The sequence below is a fragment of the Callorhinchus milii genome, unplaced genomic scaffold (assembly GCF_018977255.1).
Source record: "Callorhinchus milii isolate IMCB2004 unplaced genomic scaffold, IMCB_Cmil_1.0 Scaffold10, whole genome shotgun sequence".
Taxonomy (NCBI): domain Eukaryota; kingdom Metazoa; phylum Chordata; class Chondrichthyes; order Chimaeriformes; family Callorhinchidae; genus Callorhinchus; species Callorhinchus milii.
Genome location: NW_024704751.1, coordinates 1,034,977 through 1,050,716, shown reverse-complemented (window position 1 = coordinate 1,050,716; position 15,740 = coordinate 1,034,977). Strand labels below are relative to the sequence as shown.

Here is a 15,740-nt window from a genome sequence, read left to right as displayed (position 1 = left end):
CTCCTGATAACTCATCACTGTGCCATTTCTGTTGGAGCGACCAGCTATCAGTTTACTGCAGTCTCTGTTAACCCAGTGAAATCTGTTGTGAATGTTGAAGGCCTGTAATGGCTTGAGCTCCTGAACTGAACCCAGCTGCTGGTCCCACTGACCTTCTTCCCTTTGGTTTTTGTCCCAGGTCTGAAGAACTCTGCGGTGCTTTCCTTGCTGTCCAACGTGCCCCTTGACGGGGAGGTGAACGTGGCCGGCACCTCCACCGAGACCACACTCTCCACCAACACAGCTCCTGACCCCAGCACCAGCAACCAGTTGCCGGCCGAATCCAGCTGCACCCATGTGGGATCCTCCAATGTAAATATCATGAACCATTGTTACTGTAGGAACCATTAGAGTCCTGTAGCTCAGTGGCCAGAGAGCTCGCCTCGCACGAGAGTGGACCTGGGTTTGATTCCCGGGCAGTGTCAAAACTTGGGCAAGTTTCCTTACTCCACACGCACCTCTGTTTACCTAGCAGTAAGTAGGAACCCAGTTGTTAGTTGATTAGCAGATAGCTTTCTGGGGGGTAATATTCCCTTTTTTTAAAAAAAGTAATAATTTGGTCAGTCAATCCACGACTGTTTGTGGGACACTGCTATGTGCAATTGGTACCGAGTTTCACCCACGAAATACACAGTCAATTCACTTTACAATATAATTGGCAAAGCGCTTTGAGACATCTTAATGACGTGGTAAAGCACTATATCAAATGCAAGGATTATTATTATTACTGTAAACGCTGTCTCTTAGATTTTATGGAATTGGGATGTAAAGGGGATGAGGTATTGTCTAACTAGACCCCATTCACTATCCTTTAAGGTACTTAAAGAGCAAGACTTGGGCATCCTGTTTAGATATGTAAGCAGAGTGAGCGGGGAGTGCGGTCGGAACTCTGAAATGTGTGCTTTATTTTGTAATGTCGCTGATTGCATCATGATGTTCAGCTCAGTCCTCTCTCCAGTTAGAGCTGCTCAGGACAGGAGGGAAAGGATTGAGGAGGTAGGAGAGAGAAGCTGACATTCACAAAATTCACAACTTTTTTAGCCCAGAGCCACAAAATTCCACCTAGTCTTAGACGGCGCGCAACTGTGAAAAATTCTTCAATTTGGAAGCTCAATTTCTTTTTCAGTAGCCTGTGGAAAGCCGGCTATCAAATTAAACTGAATTTTCTGCCAGAGTGCTCTTGTCTTCCTTGTATATAGAAAGATCTGGACCCTGATCATAGTGTGGCTGGGGTTTTGTGGTGCTGTTTTGTGGGTGAGACGTCAGCTTTGCGGGACCTGTAATCGCAACTCCCTGTGTCCTTGAATTCGAACAGAGATTGTTGGTCGATTGCTGAGCCTCCAGTTGATCCCTGGTTTTGTTTTCACGACTTCCATACTGACCGGCTGCTCCCTGTGCTCAGCGGGCTCTGGGCTGCTCCACACCCTTCAGCCTCTCTGCCCACACCCCATGGAACTCCATCCCACAGACCCTCTGCCTCGCCCCTTCCCTTGGCTCCTTCAAGGGCCGTCTCAAGACCCTCCTCTTCGACCGTGCCTTTGGTCAACTTCCTTCCTCGTGGAGTCCTGTAGCTCAGTGCTTTGGAAGCGAGAGACCTGAGTTCAATTCCAGGCAGGGTGAAACCTTGGGCAAGTTTCCTTACTCCACACAGAGCCTAATAATAATCCCTCCAAAAATTAAAAACAATAATAAATTGGTCACTTTCAATCCATGACTGTTTGTGGGACACTGCTGTGAGCAATTGGCTTCCGCGTTCGCCCACAATTCACTTTACAGTATATTCTTTGGGACGTCCTCCCGACGTGAAAAGCGCTATATCAAATGCAAGGATTATTATTATTACACCTGCCCTCCACCCCTCCTGATTCCAACACCCAGCTCGGGTCCAAATCACTGTTCAGCGCCTTGGGATGTCCTTCCGACGTGAATGGCGCTGTGTAAATATAACTTCTTGTTGTGCCTGCAGATCAAGCCGAGTGCGAGTGAGGCCACGCTGGCGAGTATCGAGAGCATCGAGTGGGAGAGTGTCCAGGTGCTGGACGTGTCCGCAGCAGGAGGCGAGGCCACCGATTCTGAGACGTGTAAAGGCGCCGGGATCTCTGACTCGGATGTCTCGAATCAGGGAGCGCCGTCATCCTCGGCCATTTACTCTCCTGTGCCGGGGGCTCGCAGGGACTCGCCGGAACGTTCCGGCTCCGCTTCCTCCAAACAAATCTCGGCCTCGGGGGTCTGCGCCAGGCACCCCAGGGCCACGCAGCCTCAGCACATTCCTTCCTCCTCGCGGAGTGAAGCCCCCAGCTCCGTGTCTGACACCGCGCCTCGCTCCCCAGACCCCCGATCCGAGTCTGCCCCGACCGAATCTCCAGGGGTGCCGACGTCCGCCCAGAGCCTGACCGAACAGCAAACTTCTCCGTCCACAGAGGACGCACTCCAGCCAGGTAGCCCTCCTGTTGTATTCCGTATGTCAACAGCATCTCGCCTTTACACAGTGTCCGGCACACAGGATGGGGGTTTCGGTGCGCTGCTTGGTGGCGGGGCCGGATGTAGAGCAGGTGGTGTGGAAGGTGACTATAGTTGTGGGTTGAAGAGGCAGGTCTCACTGGATAGTATGTCCCTATTCTGTATCCTCTTAACCGGAATAGGAACCAACATGTTGGGGGGCGATTTTGCAGTATTTCCTATTTATAAATTCCAGCCGTCTATAATTCCGGCTGGTAAGAAATCCATCAAGAAGCGTGAGGAGATCGAGCAGCGTAGGGTTATTCACATCGGGACAGCCATGCTCTCTTAGCTCCTATATGTCCGTCTGTCTCTCTCTCTGTATGTTTGCTCCAGTGGTGATCAAACCTGCACGAGCTTTGTGCTGACAACTGTTCTCTGTCTTCAGGCCTAGACTCCACACTGGGAGCCTCGGATGTTTCCCGGTCAAAAGCCTCACAGAAGGAGCCAGGCCCGGAAGAGGGCACAGCGCCCGGACAGGACCAGGTATTTGCAGAGTGCTCTCAGGAGAGGATTCTGGGCTTACTGGCGGCCATGCTGCCCACTGCCAAGCTGGTAAGAAACCTGGTCTCATTTCAATCCAACGTGTTTCTATCACTTTTCTCTGTTGAATGAGGCATAAAATTACATACAACACGATCACATGTGAACAGCCCATTCAGCCCAGCTGGTCCATGCCGGTGGTTTATACTCTACAAGCACCTTCAGCCCTCCTCCACCCCACTATTAGCTTCTTCCTCATTCATGACATCTTCACTTCACGGGGCAGTGGTGTGACTCTCTCCCACCATGTTTGTGCATGTGTGTTTGTGTTTCTACCCCCTCTCCACACACACAAACGTTTGTGCCTGTGTGTGTGTGTGTGCGCGCGTCTCACTGCTCGAGTAAAATTGTTCACATTGTCGCAATAAGCACAACTTAACATCTCCCTCTGGCGCCTGAGCCCTGGCGCCTGAGCCCTGGCGCCTGAGCCCTGGCTTGTGAGCGGGCAGGCGGGCGGCGGCTGATGTATGGGTGTGGTATTTGTGCAGCGCCTAATGCTGCTCTGGTTACTGCAGGACTCAGCGTCGCCGCTGCTGAACCTGAGGCAGGTGCTGGGACTGCTGTTCCGGGTGGTGATGCAGAACGCCGGCCACCTGAACGAGACATACCACCTGACACTGGGGCTCTTGGGGCAGCTGCTGCTAAGGATCCCCCCCCACGAGGCCGACCGCGCGGTCAAGGACGTCCTCTTCGCCTCCTGGGCGCTGCTCGGCACGGCCGAAGGTGGCCGCAAACTGCCGGGCTGGATGACAACACAGGTTCTATTCAGCCTGGGCGCAGTGTGTTTGGACAGGTGAGATGTTACGTTGCTTCTGTCTCTAGGCTAAGCTTGTTTCCCCCCCCCCCCCCCCCAAGCCCCGGGGGGAACTGCAAGTTCATGGGCATTATCGCCTGTTACTTAGGCTCGTGCCGTCTGTAATGTGGAGGACCGTCCCTGGGACAATCATAATTGCAGTGAATTCTTTCCTGCTCCACGGCAACGCTGTGTTGAGAACCATTCAGAGTTTGCAGACACGGACCGATCCGTAGTACCTGTTGTACCTCCCTATTGTACCTGGTGCTCGCTCCCCCAGTGGGGTTATCTCCAGGATGCTACCCTCGGCTATGTTAAGGCGTTGTTGTTGTTATCTTCTCTACATTCCAAATGTCTTACAGTTTCCTGAATTAAAACAATCTTCAAACCTTTTTTTTGTCTCTGTTGATAATAATAATCCTAATCTTTGCATTTGATATAGCGCATTGAGACATCAAAGGGCTTCACAGGATATATTGATGCCATATTTGTCTCTCAGTGAAAGTACGGTAAACGCCTGATAACTCGACCCTGGCTTAACTTGTCACTACCAGTTAAGTCATTGTGCCGTCAATATCCCGGACATCATTTATGTATGTTTTTATACAGACGCCTATCTCTCCGCTCCTGATAACTCATCACTGAGCCCTTTTGCCTTGGAGCAACCAGTAATCAGGAGTTTACTGCAGTCTCTCTTTACCCAGTGAAATCTGTTCTGAATTTTGAAGGCGTGTAATGGCTTGTGCTTGTAAGGTTTGCTCGCAGACTGACTGCCTGACCCCTGACTTGTGTTGGATTTTGTTCCTCTCCTGTTTGAAGCAGGATAAGCCTAGACTGGGCGTGCTCGGTGGCTGACATCCTGCGGGACCTGAACTGCAGCCCCCAGTGGCAGGGAGTGACCACAGCCTTCACAGAGCACTGTATCAGAGAGCTGCCTTTCCGCCTGAAACGCACCAACATCTTCACCCTGCTCGTGCTGGTGGGATTTCCTGAGGTCAGATCACAGAGAGAGAGTGCAAACTGTCTGCATGTGTTTTGTTTTGTCTGTTGCATTCTGAGCTGCTCTGTAATAAATGTAGGGGATCTCCCCATCGTGGCGGTGCTGGTGCCTGCTTCCCCTCCACTGGGGCTCCCCCTCTGAGGCTCTACTCTAAATCTCATTCCCCCGGTTTTCCCCCAATCGTGTCTGTGCTGGCGGTTCCTCTCCCCACTGGGGCTCGCTAGACTAATCCCCTAAACTAATTTCCCCAGCTCTTTCACCTCCCTATTGTGTCTGTGTAGGTGCTCGCTCACCCACTGGAGCTCTCTGAATTAGTCAGTGTTAAGCAATAAACACTTGTAGCTGATATAATCTGATGATATAATCCAAGAATGTTACAGTGCAGAAACTAGCAACACGTTCCCACTATGTCTGAGCTGAAGTTTACTTCTACAAGAGCTGCCCAGTGTAATACACCCCCCCCTCCACCCCCAGTACTCTTAACTTTCCCCTTTTTCAAACATCTAATTCACTAATAAAAGATTTTTTGCACGCTTTTGCTTGCTGAACATAAATCCGTGCCCCATCGCATCCAAGTCACCGAGCAGCGGAAACAATCTGTGTGTCAGACGGGGTTTTGTGTGGAGTTTTGCTGCTGTGTACGGTTTGTGTGTGTGTGTGTGTGTGTGTTTTGTTGCTGGTATTAACCCTCGGAGGGCTGTGCTGTTTCCCCGCAGGTGCTGTGCCGGGGGACCCGTACTGTTTACATAGACAATGCGAATGAGCTGCACGATGTCATTGTCTTGAAGCATTTTACAGAAAAGAATCAAGCCGTAGTGATCGATATAAAGACTCGAAAGCGCAAAACAGGTGGGTGTCTGTGGGACGCCCTCCCAAGCTGAAAGGCACTGTTTGTTGTTCGTGTTAAGCAATAAACACTTGTAGTTTTGTGACCTGATGATATAATCAGAGAATGTTACTGCGCAGAAACTAGCAACACGCCCCCACTGCGTCTGATTTCATTTTTTTTCTACCAATACACTAACACACTTAAACGTTCCAGCACGCCACCTCGCGAGAAGGGTGCTATATGAATGCAAGTTGCTGTTGTTTGTTGTTGTGTCCCTGTCTGTGAATTACTGAAGCCCTGTGCCGTGGGCTGGCCTCTGCCACAGGAGGTTGTGAGTTTGAGCCCCGCACGCCAGCACTTGGGCTCACACTCCAGGCTGCCAGAGGCTTCAGTATGGCTGGGGGGGGTGGGATTTTACAGAGTTGCCCCTATCCTTCGGATAAAGCTTATGATAGTTGTCAAAGCTTCCATTCAGTGATCCTGTTTGTGAAGAGCAGGAAGTTCTACTGGTGTCCTGATTAGAGGTGGCCATTTTATTTCCCAACTCTCCCCCCGGCCCCCCGGGGGATAATGACCATTTGCAGACGGACCAACAGACCCTTGTGACGCCTGTGAATCGCAGCATTTTGATCAGATTCAGATGCCCCCGACTGAGCCACTAATGGACAGATGCCAAAATAGCCAATGGATCTGTTAGTAAAAGTGTCTGGGAGCACTCAGCAAGTCAAGCGGTATCTAGCGAGAGAGGAAAGTGAGTTAACATTTCAGGTCAATTGACCTGAAACATAAACTCATGTCCTCTCTCCATAGATGCTGCCTGACCTGCTGAGTGTTCCCAGACACTTCTTTTTTTATTTCAGATTTCCAGCATCTGCAGCATTTTGCCTAATGTTCAGTGGATCTATTACGATGTTACTCTGCCCAGACCATATGTCTCAGTCTCTGCTTTGCATTGTGCTTTGCAGTGAGAGATTACCAGCTGACGCAGGTTTGTGAGCCTGACCACAAGACCCCGCAAGCCCAGCTGACCCAGTACCTACAGCACTTTATGTTAATCTACAGCCACCTCCTGCAGACCAGTCTAGACGGGAGCTGCCCAGACGCCGTGGAGGCGACATGGGTCCAGTCATTGGCTCTGAAGGGTCTCTACAAAACCATGAAGGTAACGAAGGTAACGGAAATCTGGTAGAGACACGTTGTGATGTTCTGTTTGCTCCCTGCAGCTCAGGGTTTTGGGATGATTTTTGTTCCGTGTACTTCTTGTGCTGCTAGCGTGCGTTCGGGAGGGAGACAGGTGTAACAAAGAGTTACAGCCGCTTCGGTCAAAGAACCAGCAGAGATGATGGGCCGAGTGGCTTTCTGTGCTGTTACGTTCTGTGGTTTCGGTCATGTTTACAGACACCTCCCCCCGGCTCGATGTCAAGCTCCACCACTGTTAAACGCACCAAGCAGATGCCCTGAAGGGGGAGCGCTGTGTAAATGCAAGTTATTGTTGCTTCTGTGTGCAATTGTTTGTTGCACGGCTTGCTTTTTTTAAATTGTTTTGAGGCTGGTCAAGTCGGAGCTGTGTGTTTGTGTGTGGGGGGCTGCGTGTGTGCATGGGGGGAGAGGAGATGAGTTATTTCTGCTGCTGAGGTTGCCAGTGCTGTGTACGACATTGCCCCCCAACTCATTCATGTCCATCTTTGCGCTCCTCTTGTTACAGAAGCATGGCATTGGAGAGATCCACCCCTCCATCCTCCAGTCCGGTCTAATCAAACTGCTGGTGAAGAAATGCACGAAAGGGACGGGCTTCAGCAAGCTGTGGCTTCTCCGGGATCTGGAGGTGAGAACGTGTGAGAAAGGCACGGTATTTGCTGGTCGCTGTTCACTTCCCTGTAAGGGCGGGGAACGAGCTTTCATGTACTTGGTCGATTACTTGTCATTTACCCTTCATTTCATTTGTACGTACAGTTTCGCCCACAAAATACACTTTACAGTATATGCTGTGAAGCGCTTTGAGACGTCTTGAAGACGTGATAAGGTGCTATATCAAATGCAAGGATTATTATTATTTTAAATTCACTGCAAGTTTCCCACACAACACACACTTTACAGGACATCCATTAGTATGTCCGCCTGACGTGAAAGGCGCTGTACCAAATGTAAGGACTATTATTATTACACAAGTCGTTATAAACTATGGATTTTAAATGATTTCCCATGCACCATTACTTCAATATCCTGTCTTGTTAGCACGTATTGTTGCGTTACTCTGAATTGTTGAAGGGTCTATAGTTTTCCTGGCTGTCACAAATATTACAGTCAATTAACTTTACAGCATATTCTGTGAAGCGCTTTGAGAAATCTAGAAGACGTGAAAAGCGCTATATCAAATGCAAGGATTATTATTATTACTGAGTCTCACCCTGATCCTGTCTTACACTGTGACACTGTCTGACAGCAACACATAGTGTAAACCCACAGCTAAGCTGGCAAGTTTCCTTACTCCACAAGCCTCTCTTTACTCAGCAGTAAGTAGGAACCCAGTTGCTAGTCGATGGATGGATTGCTTTTCCGGGGATAATAATACCTAAAAAAAGATAATAATAATTTAGTCACTCAATCCATGACTGTTTGTGGGACACTGCTGTACACAATTGGCTGCTGCGTTTCGCCCATAAAATATATATTCATTTTACAGTATATTCTGTGAAGTGCTTTGAAATATCTAGAAGACGTGATAAGGCGCTATATAAATGCAAGGATTATTATAATTGGCGAAGAGAGTAGCGCGAATTGGTAAAATCTAATAAAGGGTTGATTGAATTGAACAACAAGTCTTTAACAAGCAGTGTGGGGCTCCAGGACAGGGCTGGGTGTCGTGTGGATGAGGATATGTTAGCGCCTCATGAGGACAATGTGAACCTACCTGGCTTTCCTTTGAGTCTGTTCTGTTAGATTTGTTGCTCAGTTTATCAACCTCAAATTCATTGGCTGTTGAGTCTCCTGGTCCCTAGTCCAGTGCTCGAGAGACAGGGGATAATAATAATAATTTGTGCATTTGATACAGCGCCTTATCGCATAGTCTCAAAGTGCTTCACAGAACATACTGTAAAGTGGATTGAATGTGTATTTGTGGGCGGGATATTAGATTGTGTTGGTTTAAGGCCTGAAATTCACCCTCATTTCCCTTTTTTTCCAACAAACCCCCCCCCCACACACACACACCACACCCACACAAACACAGACCCTCTCAATCATGCTGTACTCCTCCAAGAAAGAGATCAGCTCTGTCGCTGAGGTGAAGGATTCCGAGACCGAGGAGAAGGCGCACACTCCGGATCCAGAGTCTAAACGGAGCAACTCTGTGTTTGAAGTGGACGAAACCAAGCCCGACCCATTAGAGGGACTCGACGAAGCCACGAAGATTTGCTTCCAGGTAATTCATAGACTCAGGACCACTTCCCGAGTGCATTAGGAGACCGTTCAGCCACCCATCATCTCAGTTAGTGCTCACTCCCCCACTGGAGCTTTCTAATCTTAATTCCCATTTTTCACTGCTGTTTTTTCAAGTATTTATCAGATTAATTTAGAGTCTTGTTATGGACTCGGTTTTCAGGTAGCGTTTGTGATTCTTGGACTTGTCATTAGCTCCTGTTATTTTCTCAATCTGTTTCTCTGCTCAGTTTCTGCTGTTTGTGGGACACCTCTGTGCACAACTCACTGCTGTGCGCAACTCACTGCTGCGTTTCGCCCACAGAATACACAGTCACTCCACTTTACAGTATATCCTGTGAAGCGCTTTGAGACGTCTCGACATCCTGATAAATTGCTATGTCAAATGCAAGGATTATTATTGTTATTATTTCTCAAGCACCTACTAAAGATGCTGTAAAAAGGGCAGCATAAAGGAGAGGAAGAGGAGACTGAGCACATCTCTATTCACACATCATTGTGTTTCAGATCACTCACGATGCACTGAACGCACCTTTGCACATCCTGCGAGCCATGTTCGAGCTTCAGATGCGAAAAACTGACTCCTTTTTCCTCGAAGTACAGAAAAGGTAAACATTAGGGAACGTTTTCAGGCCACACCAAGGCAAGTTTGCTCGCTTTTGTCCCTGCTCTGCATTCAGCCTGAAAGCCCTGTGTTAATGCAGGGCGGCTCCCATTTAGAAACCCTGTAGCACTCTCGCTCCAGAGAGAAGATTAAAACTCAACCCAGTTTGGCTTTCATTGAAACACAAACTTTAATGAGGTCAAGATTCAGCTCTGGTGTTTGGCTGGTTCTGTGTCACAACAATACACAGAGGCAGCAGTTAATGCCTGGTAAAGGGAAGCTCAGCGTTTAGAGAAATCAACCTCAAGGAATCCCTGGGGAACAGTGGTCATGGCAGCCCTGGGATTGGACTTCCGCTAGATTTCACAGCAGCGATGGGCGAGATGCTACGAATAGAGCCATGCGCCTCTGTTTACCCAACAGTAAGTAGGAACACGGTTGTTAATCGGATCACTTTTCCAGGGATAATAATCCCTTTTTAGAAAAAAAAGATAATTTGGTCACTCAATCCATGACTGCTGTGCGCAATTGGTTGCTGCGTTTCGCCCACAAAATACACAGCCACTACACTTTACAGTGTATTCCGTGAAGTGCTTTGAGACGTCTCAAAGGCGTGATAAGGCGCTGTATCAAATGCAAGGATTATTATTATTATAGTTTGCCTCTGGTTTCAAGCTGGAGTTGGTCAAGGGAATGATTCTGCCATTGCAGTGCTCGGTATCACACAGGCAGCTCGCTGCATATTGGGCACTGCATATAAAGAGAAGCGAGTGGACCCGTGTTCAATTCACGGGCAGGGCAAAATGTTAGGCAGATTTCCTTGCAGTAAGTAGGAACCCAGTTGTTACTTGAATGGCGGATAGCTTTCCGGGGGGTAATAATCCCTTCCAAAAAAATGTGGTCGGTCACTCCACATTTGTGGAACACTGCTGTGCACAATTGGCTTCCATGTTTCGCCCACAAAATACTACACTTTACAGTATATTCTTTGAAGCGCTTTGAGACGTCTCAACGACGTGATAAGGCACTATATCAAATGCAAGGGTTATTATTATTAAAGAGAAAGTATTTCAAAGCGAAACCAGCTTAGCGAGTGGTATCTCTGAGTGCTGGGTTGTGAAGATTGATTACGTCCGTCTTGATCTGTCCCTGTTGTCTCTCTTCCCATCAGGTTCGACGGCCACATGATTACTACAGACGAGACCATCCAGTCCATGTCTATGAAGTGGCAGCCCAGTAAAGCTCCCCCTGCTGAGGAGCACAACACCAAAGCTGTGGACACCGACATGATGATCCTGCCCTGTGTGGTGCGTCCATTTCCTTCCCTTCTCTGAGCGTTTCCGTGCTTCTTCTGAATACTCTCATTTGGTATTTGACACAGGGCTCCACAGTAAGGCCTGGGAACCAGCCTTGTTCTCCTCGTAATGACCATTTCAGCCAGGGGTGAACTGTGGGTCTATCCAGCCCAACCAAAGGAGATGACGGGGGATGTATCTGGGATTACTATAGTGATACAAGTGTTTCCAAATCTCTGGGAGAATTTACTGCTATCTATGTGGGAAAACTCTTCATAGATTTCATCCTTCCAGAGTACCCCACCACACTGTCTCTTCACTGCTTCAGTACGCCTAGTGTCCTGGAATTCGAAGAGGAACGATAGATAGCAATGGAATGGAGGGAAAATATCAAAATAGCAATGGGATTAGAGTAAAGAGCTTCGAGGGGGGAGTGGGGAGGGGTGGGAGTGAGCACCAGAACTGAAACGATGAGATACAGAGCAGGGGAATAGGATTAAAGTATAGAGGTCCAGTAGAGGAGTGAGCACCAACACAGGCTAAGTGGACTGAGTGGGCTTTCTGTGGTGTCGTTTCTAAGCCTTGTACACTGTGATATTCTGTCAGGAACGAGGGCTCCATGGGAGAGACCCAACTCCAGTAAATACAGAACTGGGGGCAAGAGCAGGGAACGGGATAAGAGCAGACATAACGCTGTCGTGTTGGGAGTGAGCACAGCACAGGCATACGTAGGCTGTAACCGTGCTGTAATCCAGCCCCTGGTTTACTGGCTTTGCCGTCTTTCACGTCCCAAATACTCCTGCACGTGTTCGTCGTGAAGCAACGCAATCCCACTTCGCTGAGAGGAGACGGACGCGCTGTGCGTTTGCTCACTGTGGTGCGACGCCTGCTATCGTGTTACAGGGATAGCACAGGGCGGGCGGGCGGGGAGGGGGTAGAATTGGATTGATGACCCCTTCCGTGCGTTAGTCGTGTGATTAAAATTAAGATGACAGCGCAGCCCTTGTAACTTGCACTCACCAGCATCACCCTTTCCACAGCACAAGATCATGGGGAAACGCTGCTCACTGGTAAGTCGCCAGTATCATATGAACCAACCAGCCAAGACTTGCCTCACGTTCAGACGCATGCGTTGAACTCGAATCGCTCACCTGACACCGATTTGCACAGGATTTGCTTGTGTGCAGTTTTTATATACTTTATATCTACGTATTAAGTGGAGAGAACCCCCGCCCCACCACACGCTTTTTTTTATTATTTCCTCTTTCTTATTTCTCCAACTGTGTATATGCGACTCTGTCTGTGGACAATAGGTCGGAACTTGTTCATTACAGTTTTCCCTCTCTCCCGTCCCCCAGCTCCCCACTCCCCCATCTCTCTCTCCCCCCCCCCCCCCGCGCCCCCACCACCACAAAAAAATAATGCTGCAAGGAGACATCCTGGCTTGTGACAAAATTCCAACAAAAAGGCTGTCGGGAAAACCTTTTATCAGATTTTTGGCGGCTTTTTGGGGCAAATGTTGTATTTTTGCCAGTCCTCAGTATTCCGAGACCGCAAATCAGGTTTAACCCAAAGAATCCCAATGGGGACTATTCCCCCCCCCCGATATTCGTCTACAAAACACACAGCCACTACACTTTACAGTAAATCCCCGTGAAGTCCTCCCGATATGAAAGTCGCCGGAACAAATGCAGGGGTTTTTCCACAAAAGAAAACTGATAACTCGACCCACTATCACTTAAGTCGTCAGGCTGTTAATATCCTGGCTGTATTGATTTATGTATGCGGCCTAACTCATCACTCCTGATAACTCATCACTGAGCCCTTTTCTCTCAAAGCATCCAGTTATCAGGTGCCTGTTCTCTTGCTCACAGCAGACTTGCATATAAGTGGATTGGATGTAACTGATTTCTTGTGTCTTTTTTTATGCAACCAAGCCAAAACACGTATTGCAATCTCTTCCCCCCTGCAAAAAAAAACCCCACATGCTTTTTTTTATTTCTTCCATTTTCCACGCTGTGTAAACGCGGCTAAACAGTGCACCGTGTGACTGCGTCTGGGATGAGGCGCGGAAGGCGAGTTGCCAGCATGTCAGTGGGGGGAGAGCTGAGGAAAGGGAGGGAAAGTTTCCTTACTCCACACGCCTTTGTTTACCTCGCAGTAAATAGGAACCCGCTCGTTAGTTGATTGGCTGATTGTTTTTCCGGGGGTAATAATCCATTTTTTTAAAAAAATAATAATAATTTGTCTCTCAATCCACGACTGTATGTGGGGACACCACTGTGCGCAACTGGCTGCCACGTGTCGCCCACAAAGTACACAGTCACTACACTTTGTGATATATTCTGTGAAGATCTTACAGACATCTCAACGACGCGATCAAGCGCTATATCAAATGCAAGGATTATTACTATTATTATTATATCCTGTGACTTGGGAAGGTTCGTCCGCGCTCGGCGTTTCCCCTCGGATCAGCGTGGCTACCTCAGCTTCTTCCCTCAGTCACTCAGAGAAGAGGGCTTCTGCTGAGTCTGGGAGTGAAGTGAGGGGAGGGGCCTGGTGGTGGGGAGTGGGGGAGTTGCCCCTCATGAATGTTTCATTTGCTGCGTTTGTTTTATGTTGGTTTTGAGGATGGTGTGTGCCTGAGTCTCCCCAAACCTTCTGTGACATCTTAGCCCCTCGTGGCTTCCAGTGTGCGCACAGCCTGTTGGCTCACTGTTCACTCTCGCTCTCGGACTGTAACTTGCCAGGTTAATGGTTCATTTGAAAGAAAATCTAGACTTCTCTTTGGGTGAAAATTGCTCTGTTTGTCCCAGCAGTCCAAGCCTGTGCGCTGCGAGAAAGCCATGGAGGAGCCTAACCCCGTCACCCAGAAGCTGATCACCAACACGGAGAGCGACCTCCAACTCAGCTTCGCCAAACAGCGACGCACCAAGAGCTCGGTGCTGCTGCACAAGGAGCTGGACGCACGCAGTAAGAAGGCGGTGAGGGATTACCTGTACAAGGTGAACGAGGCCATCGCGGTGCTGTACGCCCGGCACGTGCTGGCCTCCCTGCTGGCTGACTGGCCACCACAGGTGCCCATCACCGAGGAGGCTCTGGGGCTGAGCTGCCCATCGCACGTGGCCTACATCCTGGACCTGCTCATGCAGCTGGAGGAGAAGCCACTGTGGGAGAAGGTGGGTGACAGAGCGCGAGAGCCAAGCCAAGCTGTTGAATAGACACAAAATAATGTGTTTGGGGTTTTATGGCGCCACTGATTGTGAGTGGAGCGGTCTAGGATCTGAGAGCAGCAGCTCTGCAGCCTGGAGTTTAATACTCCCGATATCAGAGATCACAAGGCAGTGAGAAACAATTCTTCCCCCCCCCCCACCCGCCCTTTGGAACTCCATCCCACATCTCAAGACCCTCCTCTTCGACCCCACCTTTGATCACCCTCCTCCACCCCACCCTCCCTGCCCTCCAACCCTCCTGATCCCAACCCCCAGCTCAGGTCCAAATCCCTGACTGTCCTGCACCTTGTGACGTCCTCCCGACATGAAAGGCGCCGTGTAAATGTCATCTGTTGTTGTTACCCACCCTTGTCTTCCCATTTACAGCATCAGTCCCAGAGTCCAAGCCTCAATCAGCTATTCTGGCCCTGATCCAGGTGTTCATTCCCAATCTCCTCCAAACCAATTGCTCATTCACCTCACGGCTTTGTGTGTGTGTGTGTGTTTGGCAGTGTGGCGATGCGTGTGGGTGGCACTGTGGAGGGGAGGGTGTGCGGGTGGTAGGGGGAGGGGATCTTGCTGTACAGTACAATTTGCAGAGCCTTTCACATCAGGAGGACGTCTCAAAGTGCTTCGTAGCTGGCTGAGCACTCGAACCAGGGGTGGGGCTGAAGAGTGGGAGAAGATGACCAAAACCGCGGTCGAAGGGGTATTTGCCAACAGAACGGTCACTACACTTGAAAGCAAAATACTCGTGAAGCACTTTGAGATGTTGCGATGTGATAAGCGCCATTAAATTATTAATAACACTTGTATTTGATATAGCGCCTTATCACGTCCTTGAGACGTCTCAAAGTGCTTCACAGAATACACTGTAAAGTGGAGTGACCGTGTGTTTTGCCCCCAAATTGAGGATTTAAAAAAAAATCTTTTAACTGTGGAATATGCCTGTGACCTCTGACCCGTGTCCCAGCAGATTCTGCAGAAGGTGCTGCTGGGCTGCAGTGGGAACATGCTGGGCTCCCTGGCAGTGACTGCCTGCCAGTTCATGGAGGAGCCGGGGATGGATGTGCAGGTGCGGGAATCCAAGCATCCGTACGAGAACAACAGCACCATCGAGGTGGGTATGCCAGGAGCCACCCTCCCCCACCCACACACACCCCCACCCCCAGCCCGCCGCTGGAACACAGTTTCTTAGCTGAAAAGCTGCTTCAGGCAAAGTGAATCTCTGGAGAAGACATCTCGTTGCAACCAAGCCCCACTCACTCTCCGCTCTGTTTATGACTCATTTTATACAGCGAAAGGCTGTTTAGATTTGGAGTGAAGCTGCCAGGACCACGTTGGTGAGTTGAGAAGTTAGCCAGGAGTTAGGGAAGTGGCCCGATCTGCAGCTTTGATTAGGATCTCACTGGTTTGCTGCTGTCGTTCAGCGAGACGGCTCCTGTCATTGCTCTGGTCCATTCCGGGGTGTACAGCGCCCATATCCTC

The 15,740-nt window shown here is 49.4% G+C and overlaps 1 protein-coding gene across 1 annotated transcript in view; it reads left to right on the top strand.

Annotated features, from left to right (window-relative positions):
- zzef1 (zinc finger, ZZ-type with EF hand domain 1) overlaps positions 1 to 15,740 on the top strand; it is an 82,138-nt gene that overhangs the window by 54,508 nt on the left and 11,890 nt on the right. The window contains exons 38-51 of the mRNA XM_042338431.1: positions 179 to 351; positions 2,006 to 2,477; positions 2,927 to 3,093; positions 3,597 to 3,874; positions 4,694 to 4,868; positions 5,591 to 5,723; positions 6,669 to 6,874; positions 7,409 to 7,528; positions 8,933 to 9,124; positions 9,649 to 9,749; positions 10,917 to 11,052; positions 12,081 to 12,110; positions 13,860 to 14,219; positions 15,229 to 15,372. Coding sequence (XP_042194365.1) covers positions 179 to 351; positions 2,006 to 2,477; positions 2,927 to 3,093; positions 3,597 to 3,874; positions 4,694 to 4,868; positions 5,591 to 5,723; positions 6,669 to 6,874; positions 7,409 to 7,528; positions 8,933 to 9,124; positions 9,649 to 9,749; positions 10,917 to 11,052; positions 12,081 to 12,110; positions 13,860 to 14,219; positions 15,229 to 15,372 — 2,687 coding nt within the window. The remainder of the gene's footprint in view (positions 1 to 178; positions 352 to 2,005; positions 2,478 to 2,926; positions 3,094 to 3,596; positions 3,875 to 4,693; positions 4,869 to 5,590; positions 5,724 to 6,668; positions 6,875 to 7,408; positions 7,529 to 8,932; positions 9,125 to 9,648; positions 9,750 to 10,916; positions 11,053 to 12,080; positions 12,111 to 13,859; positions 14,220 to 15,228; positions 15,373 to 15,740) is intronic.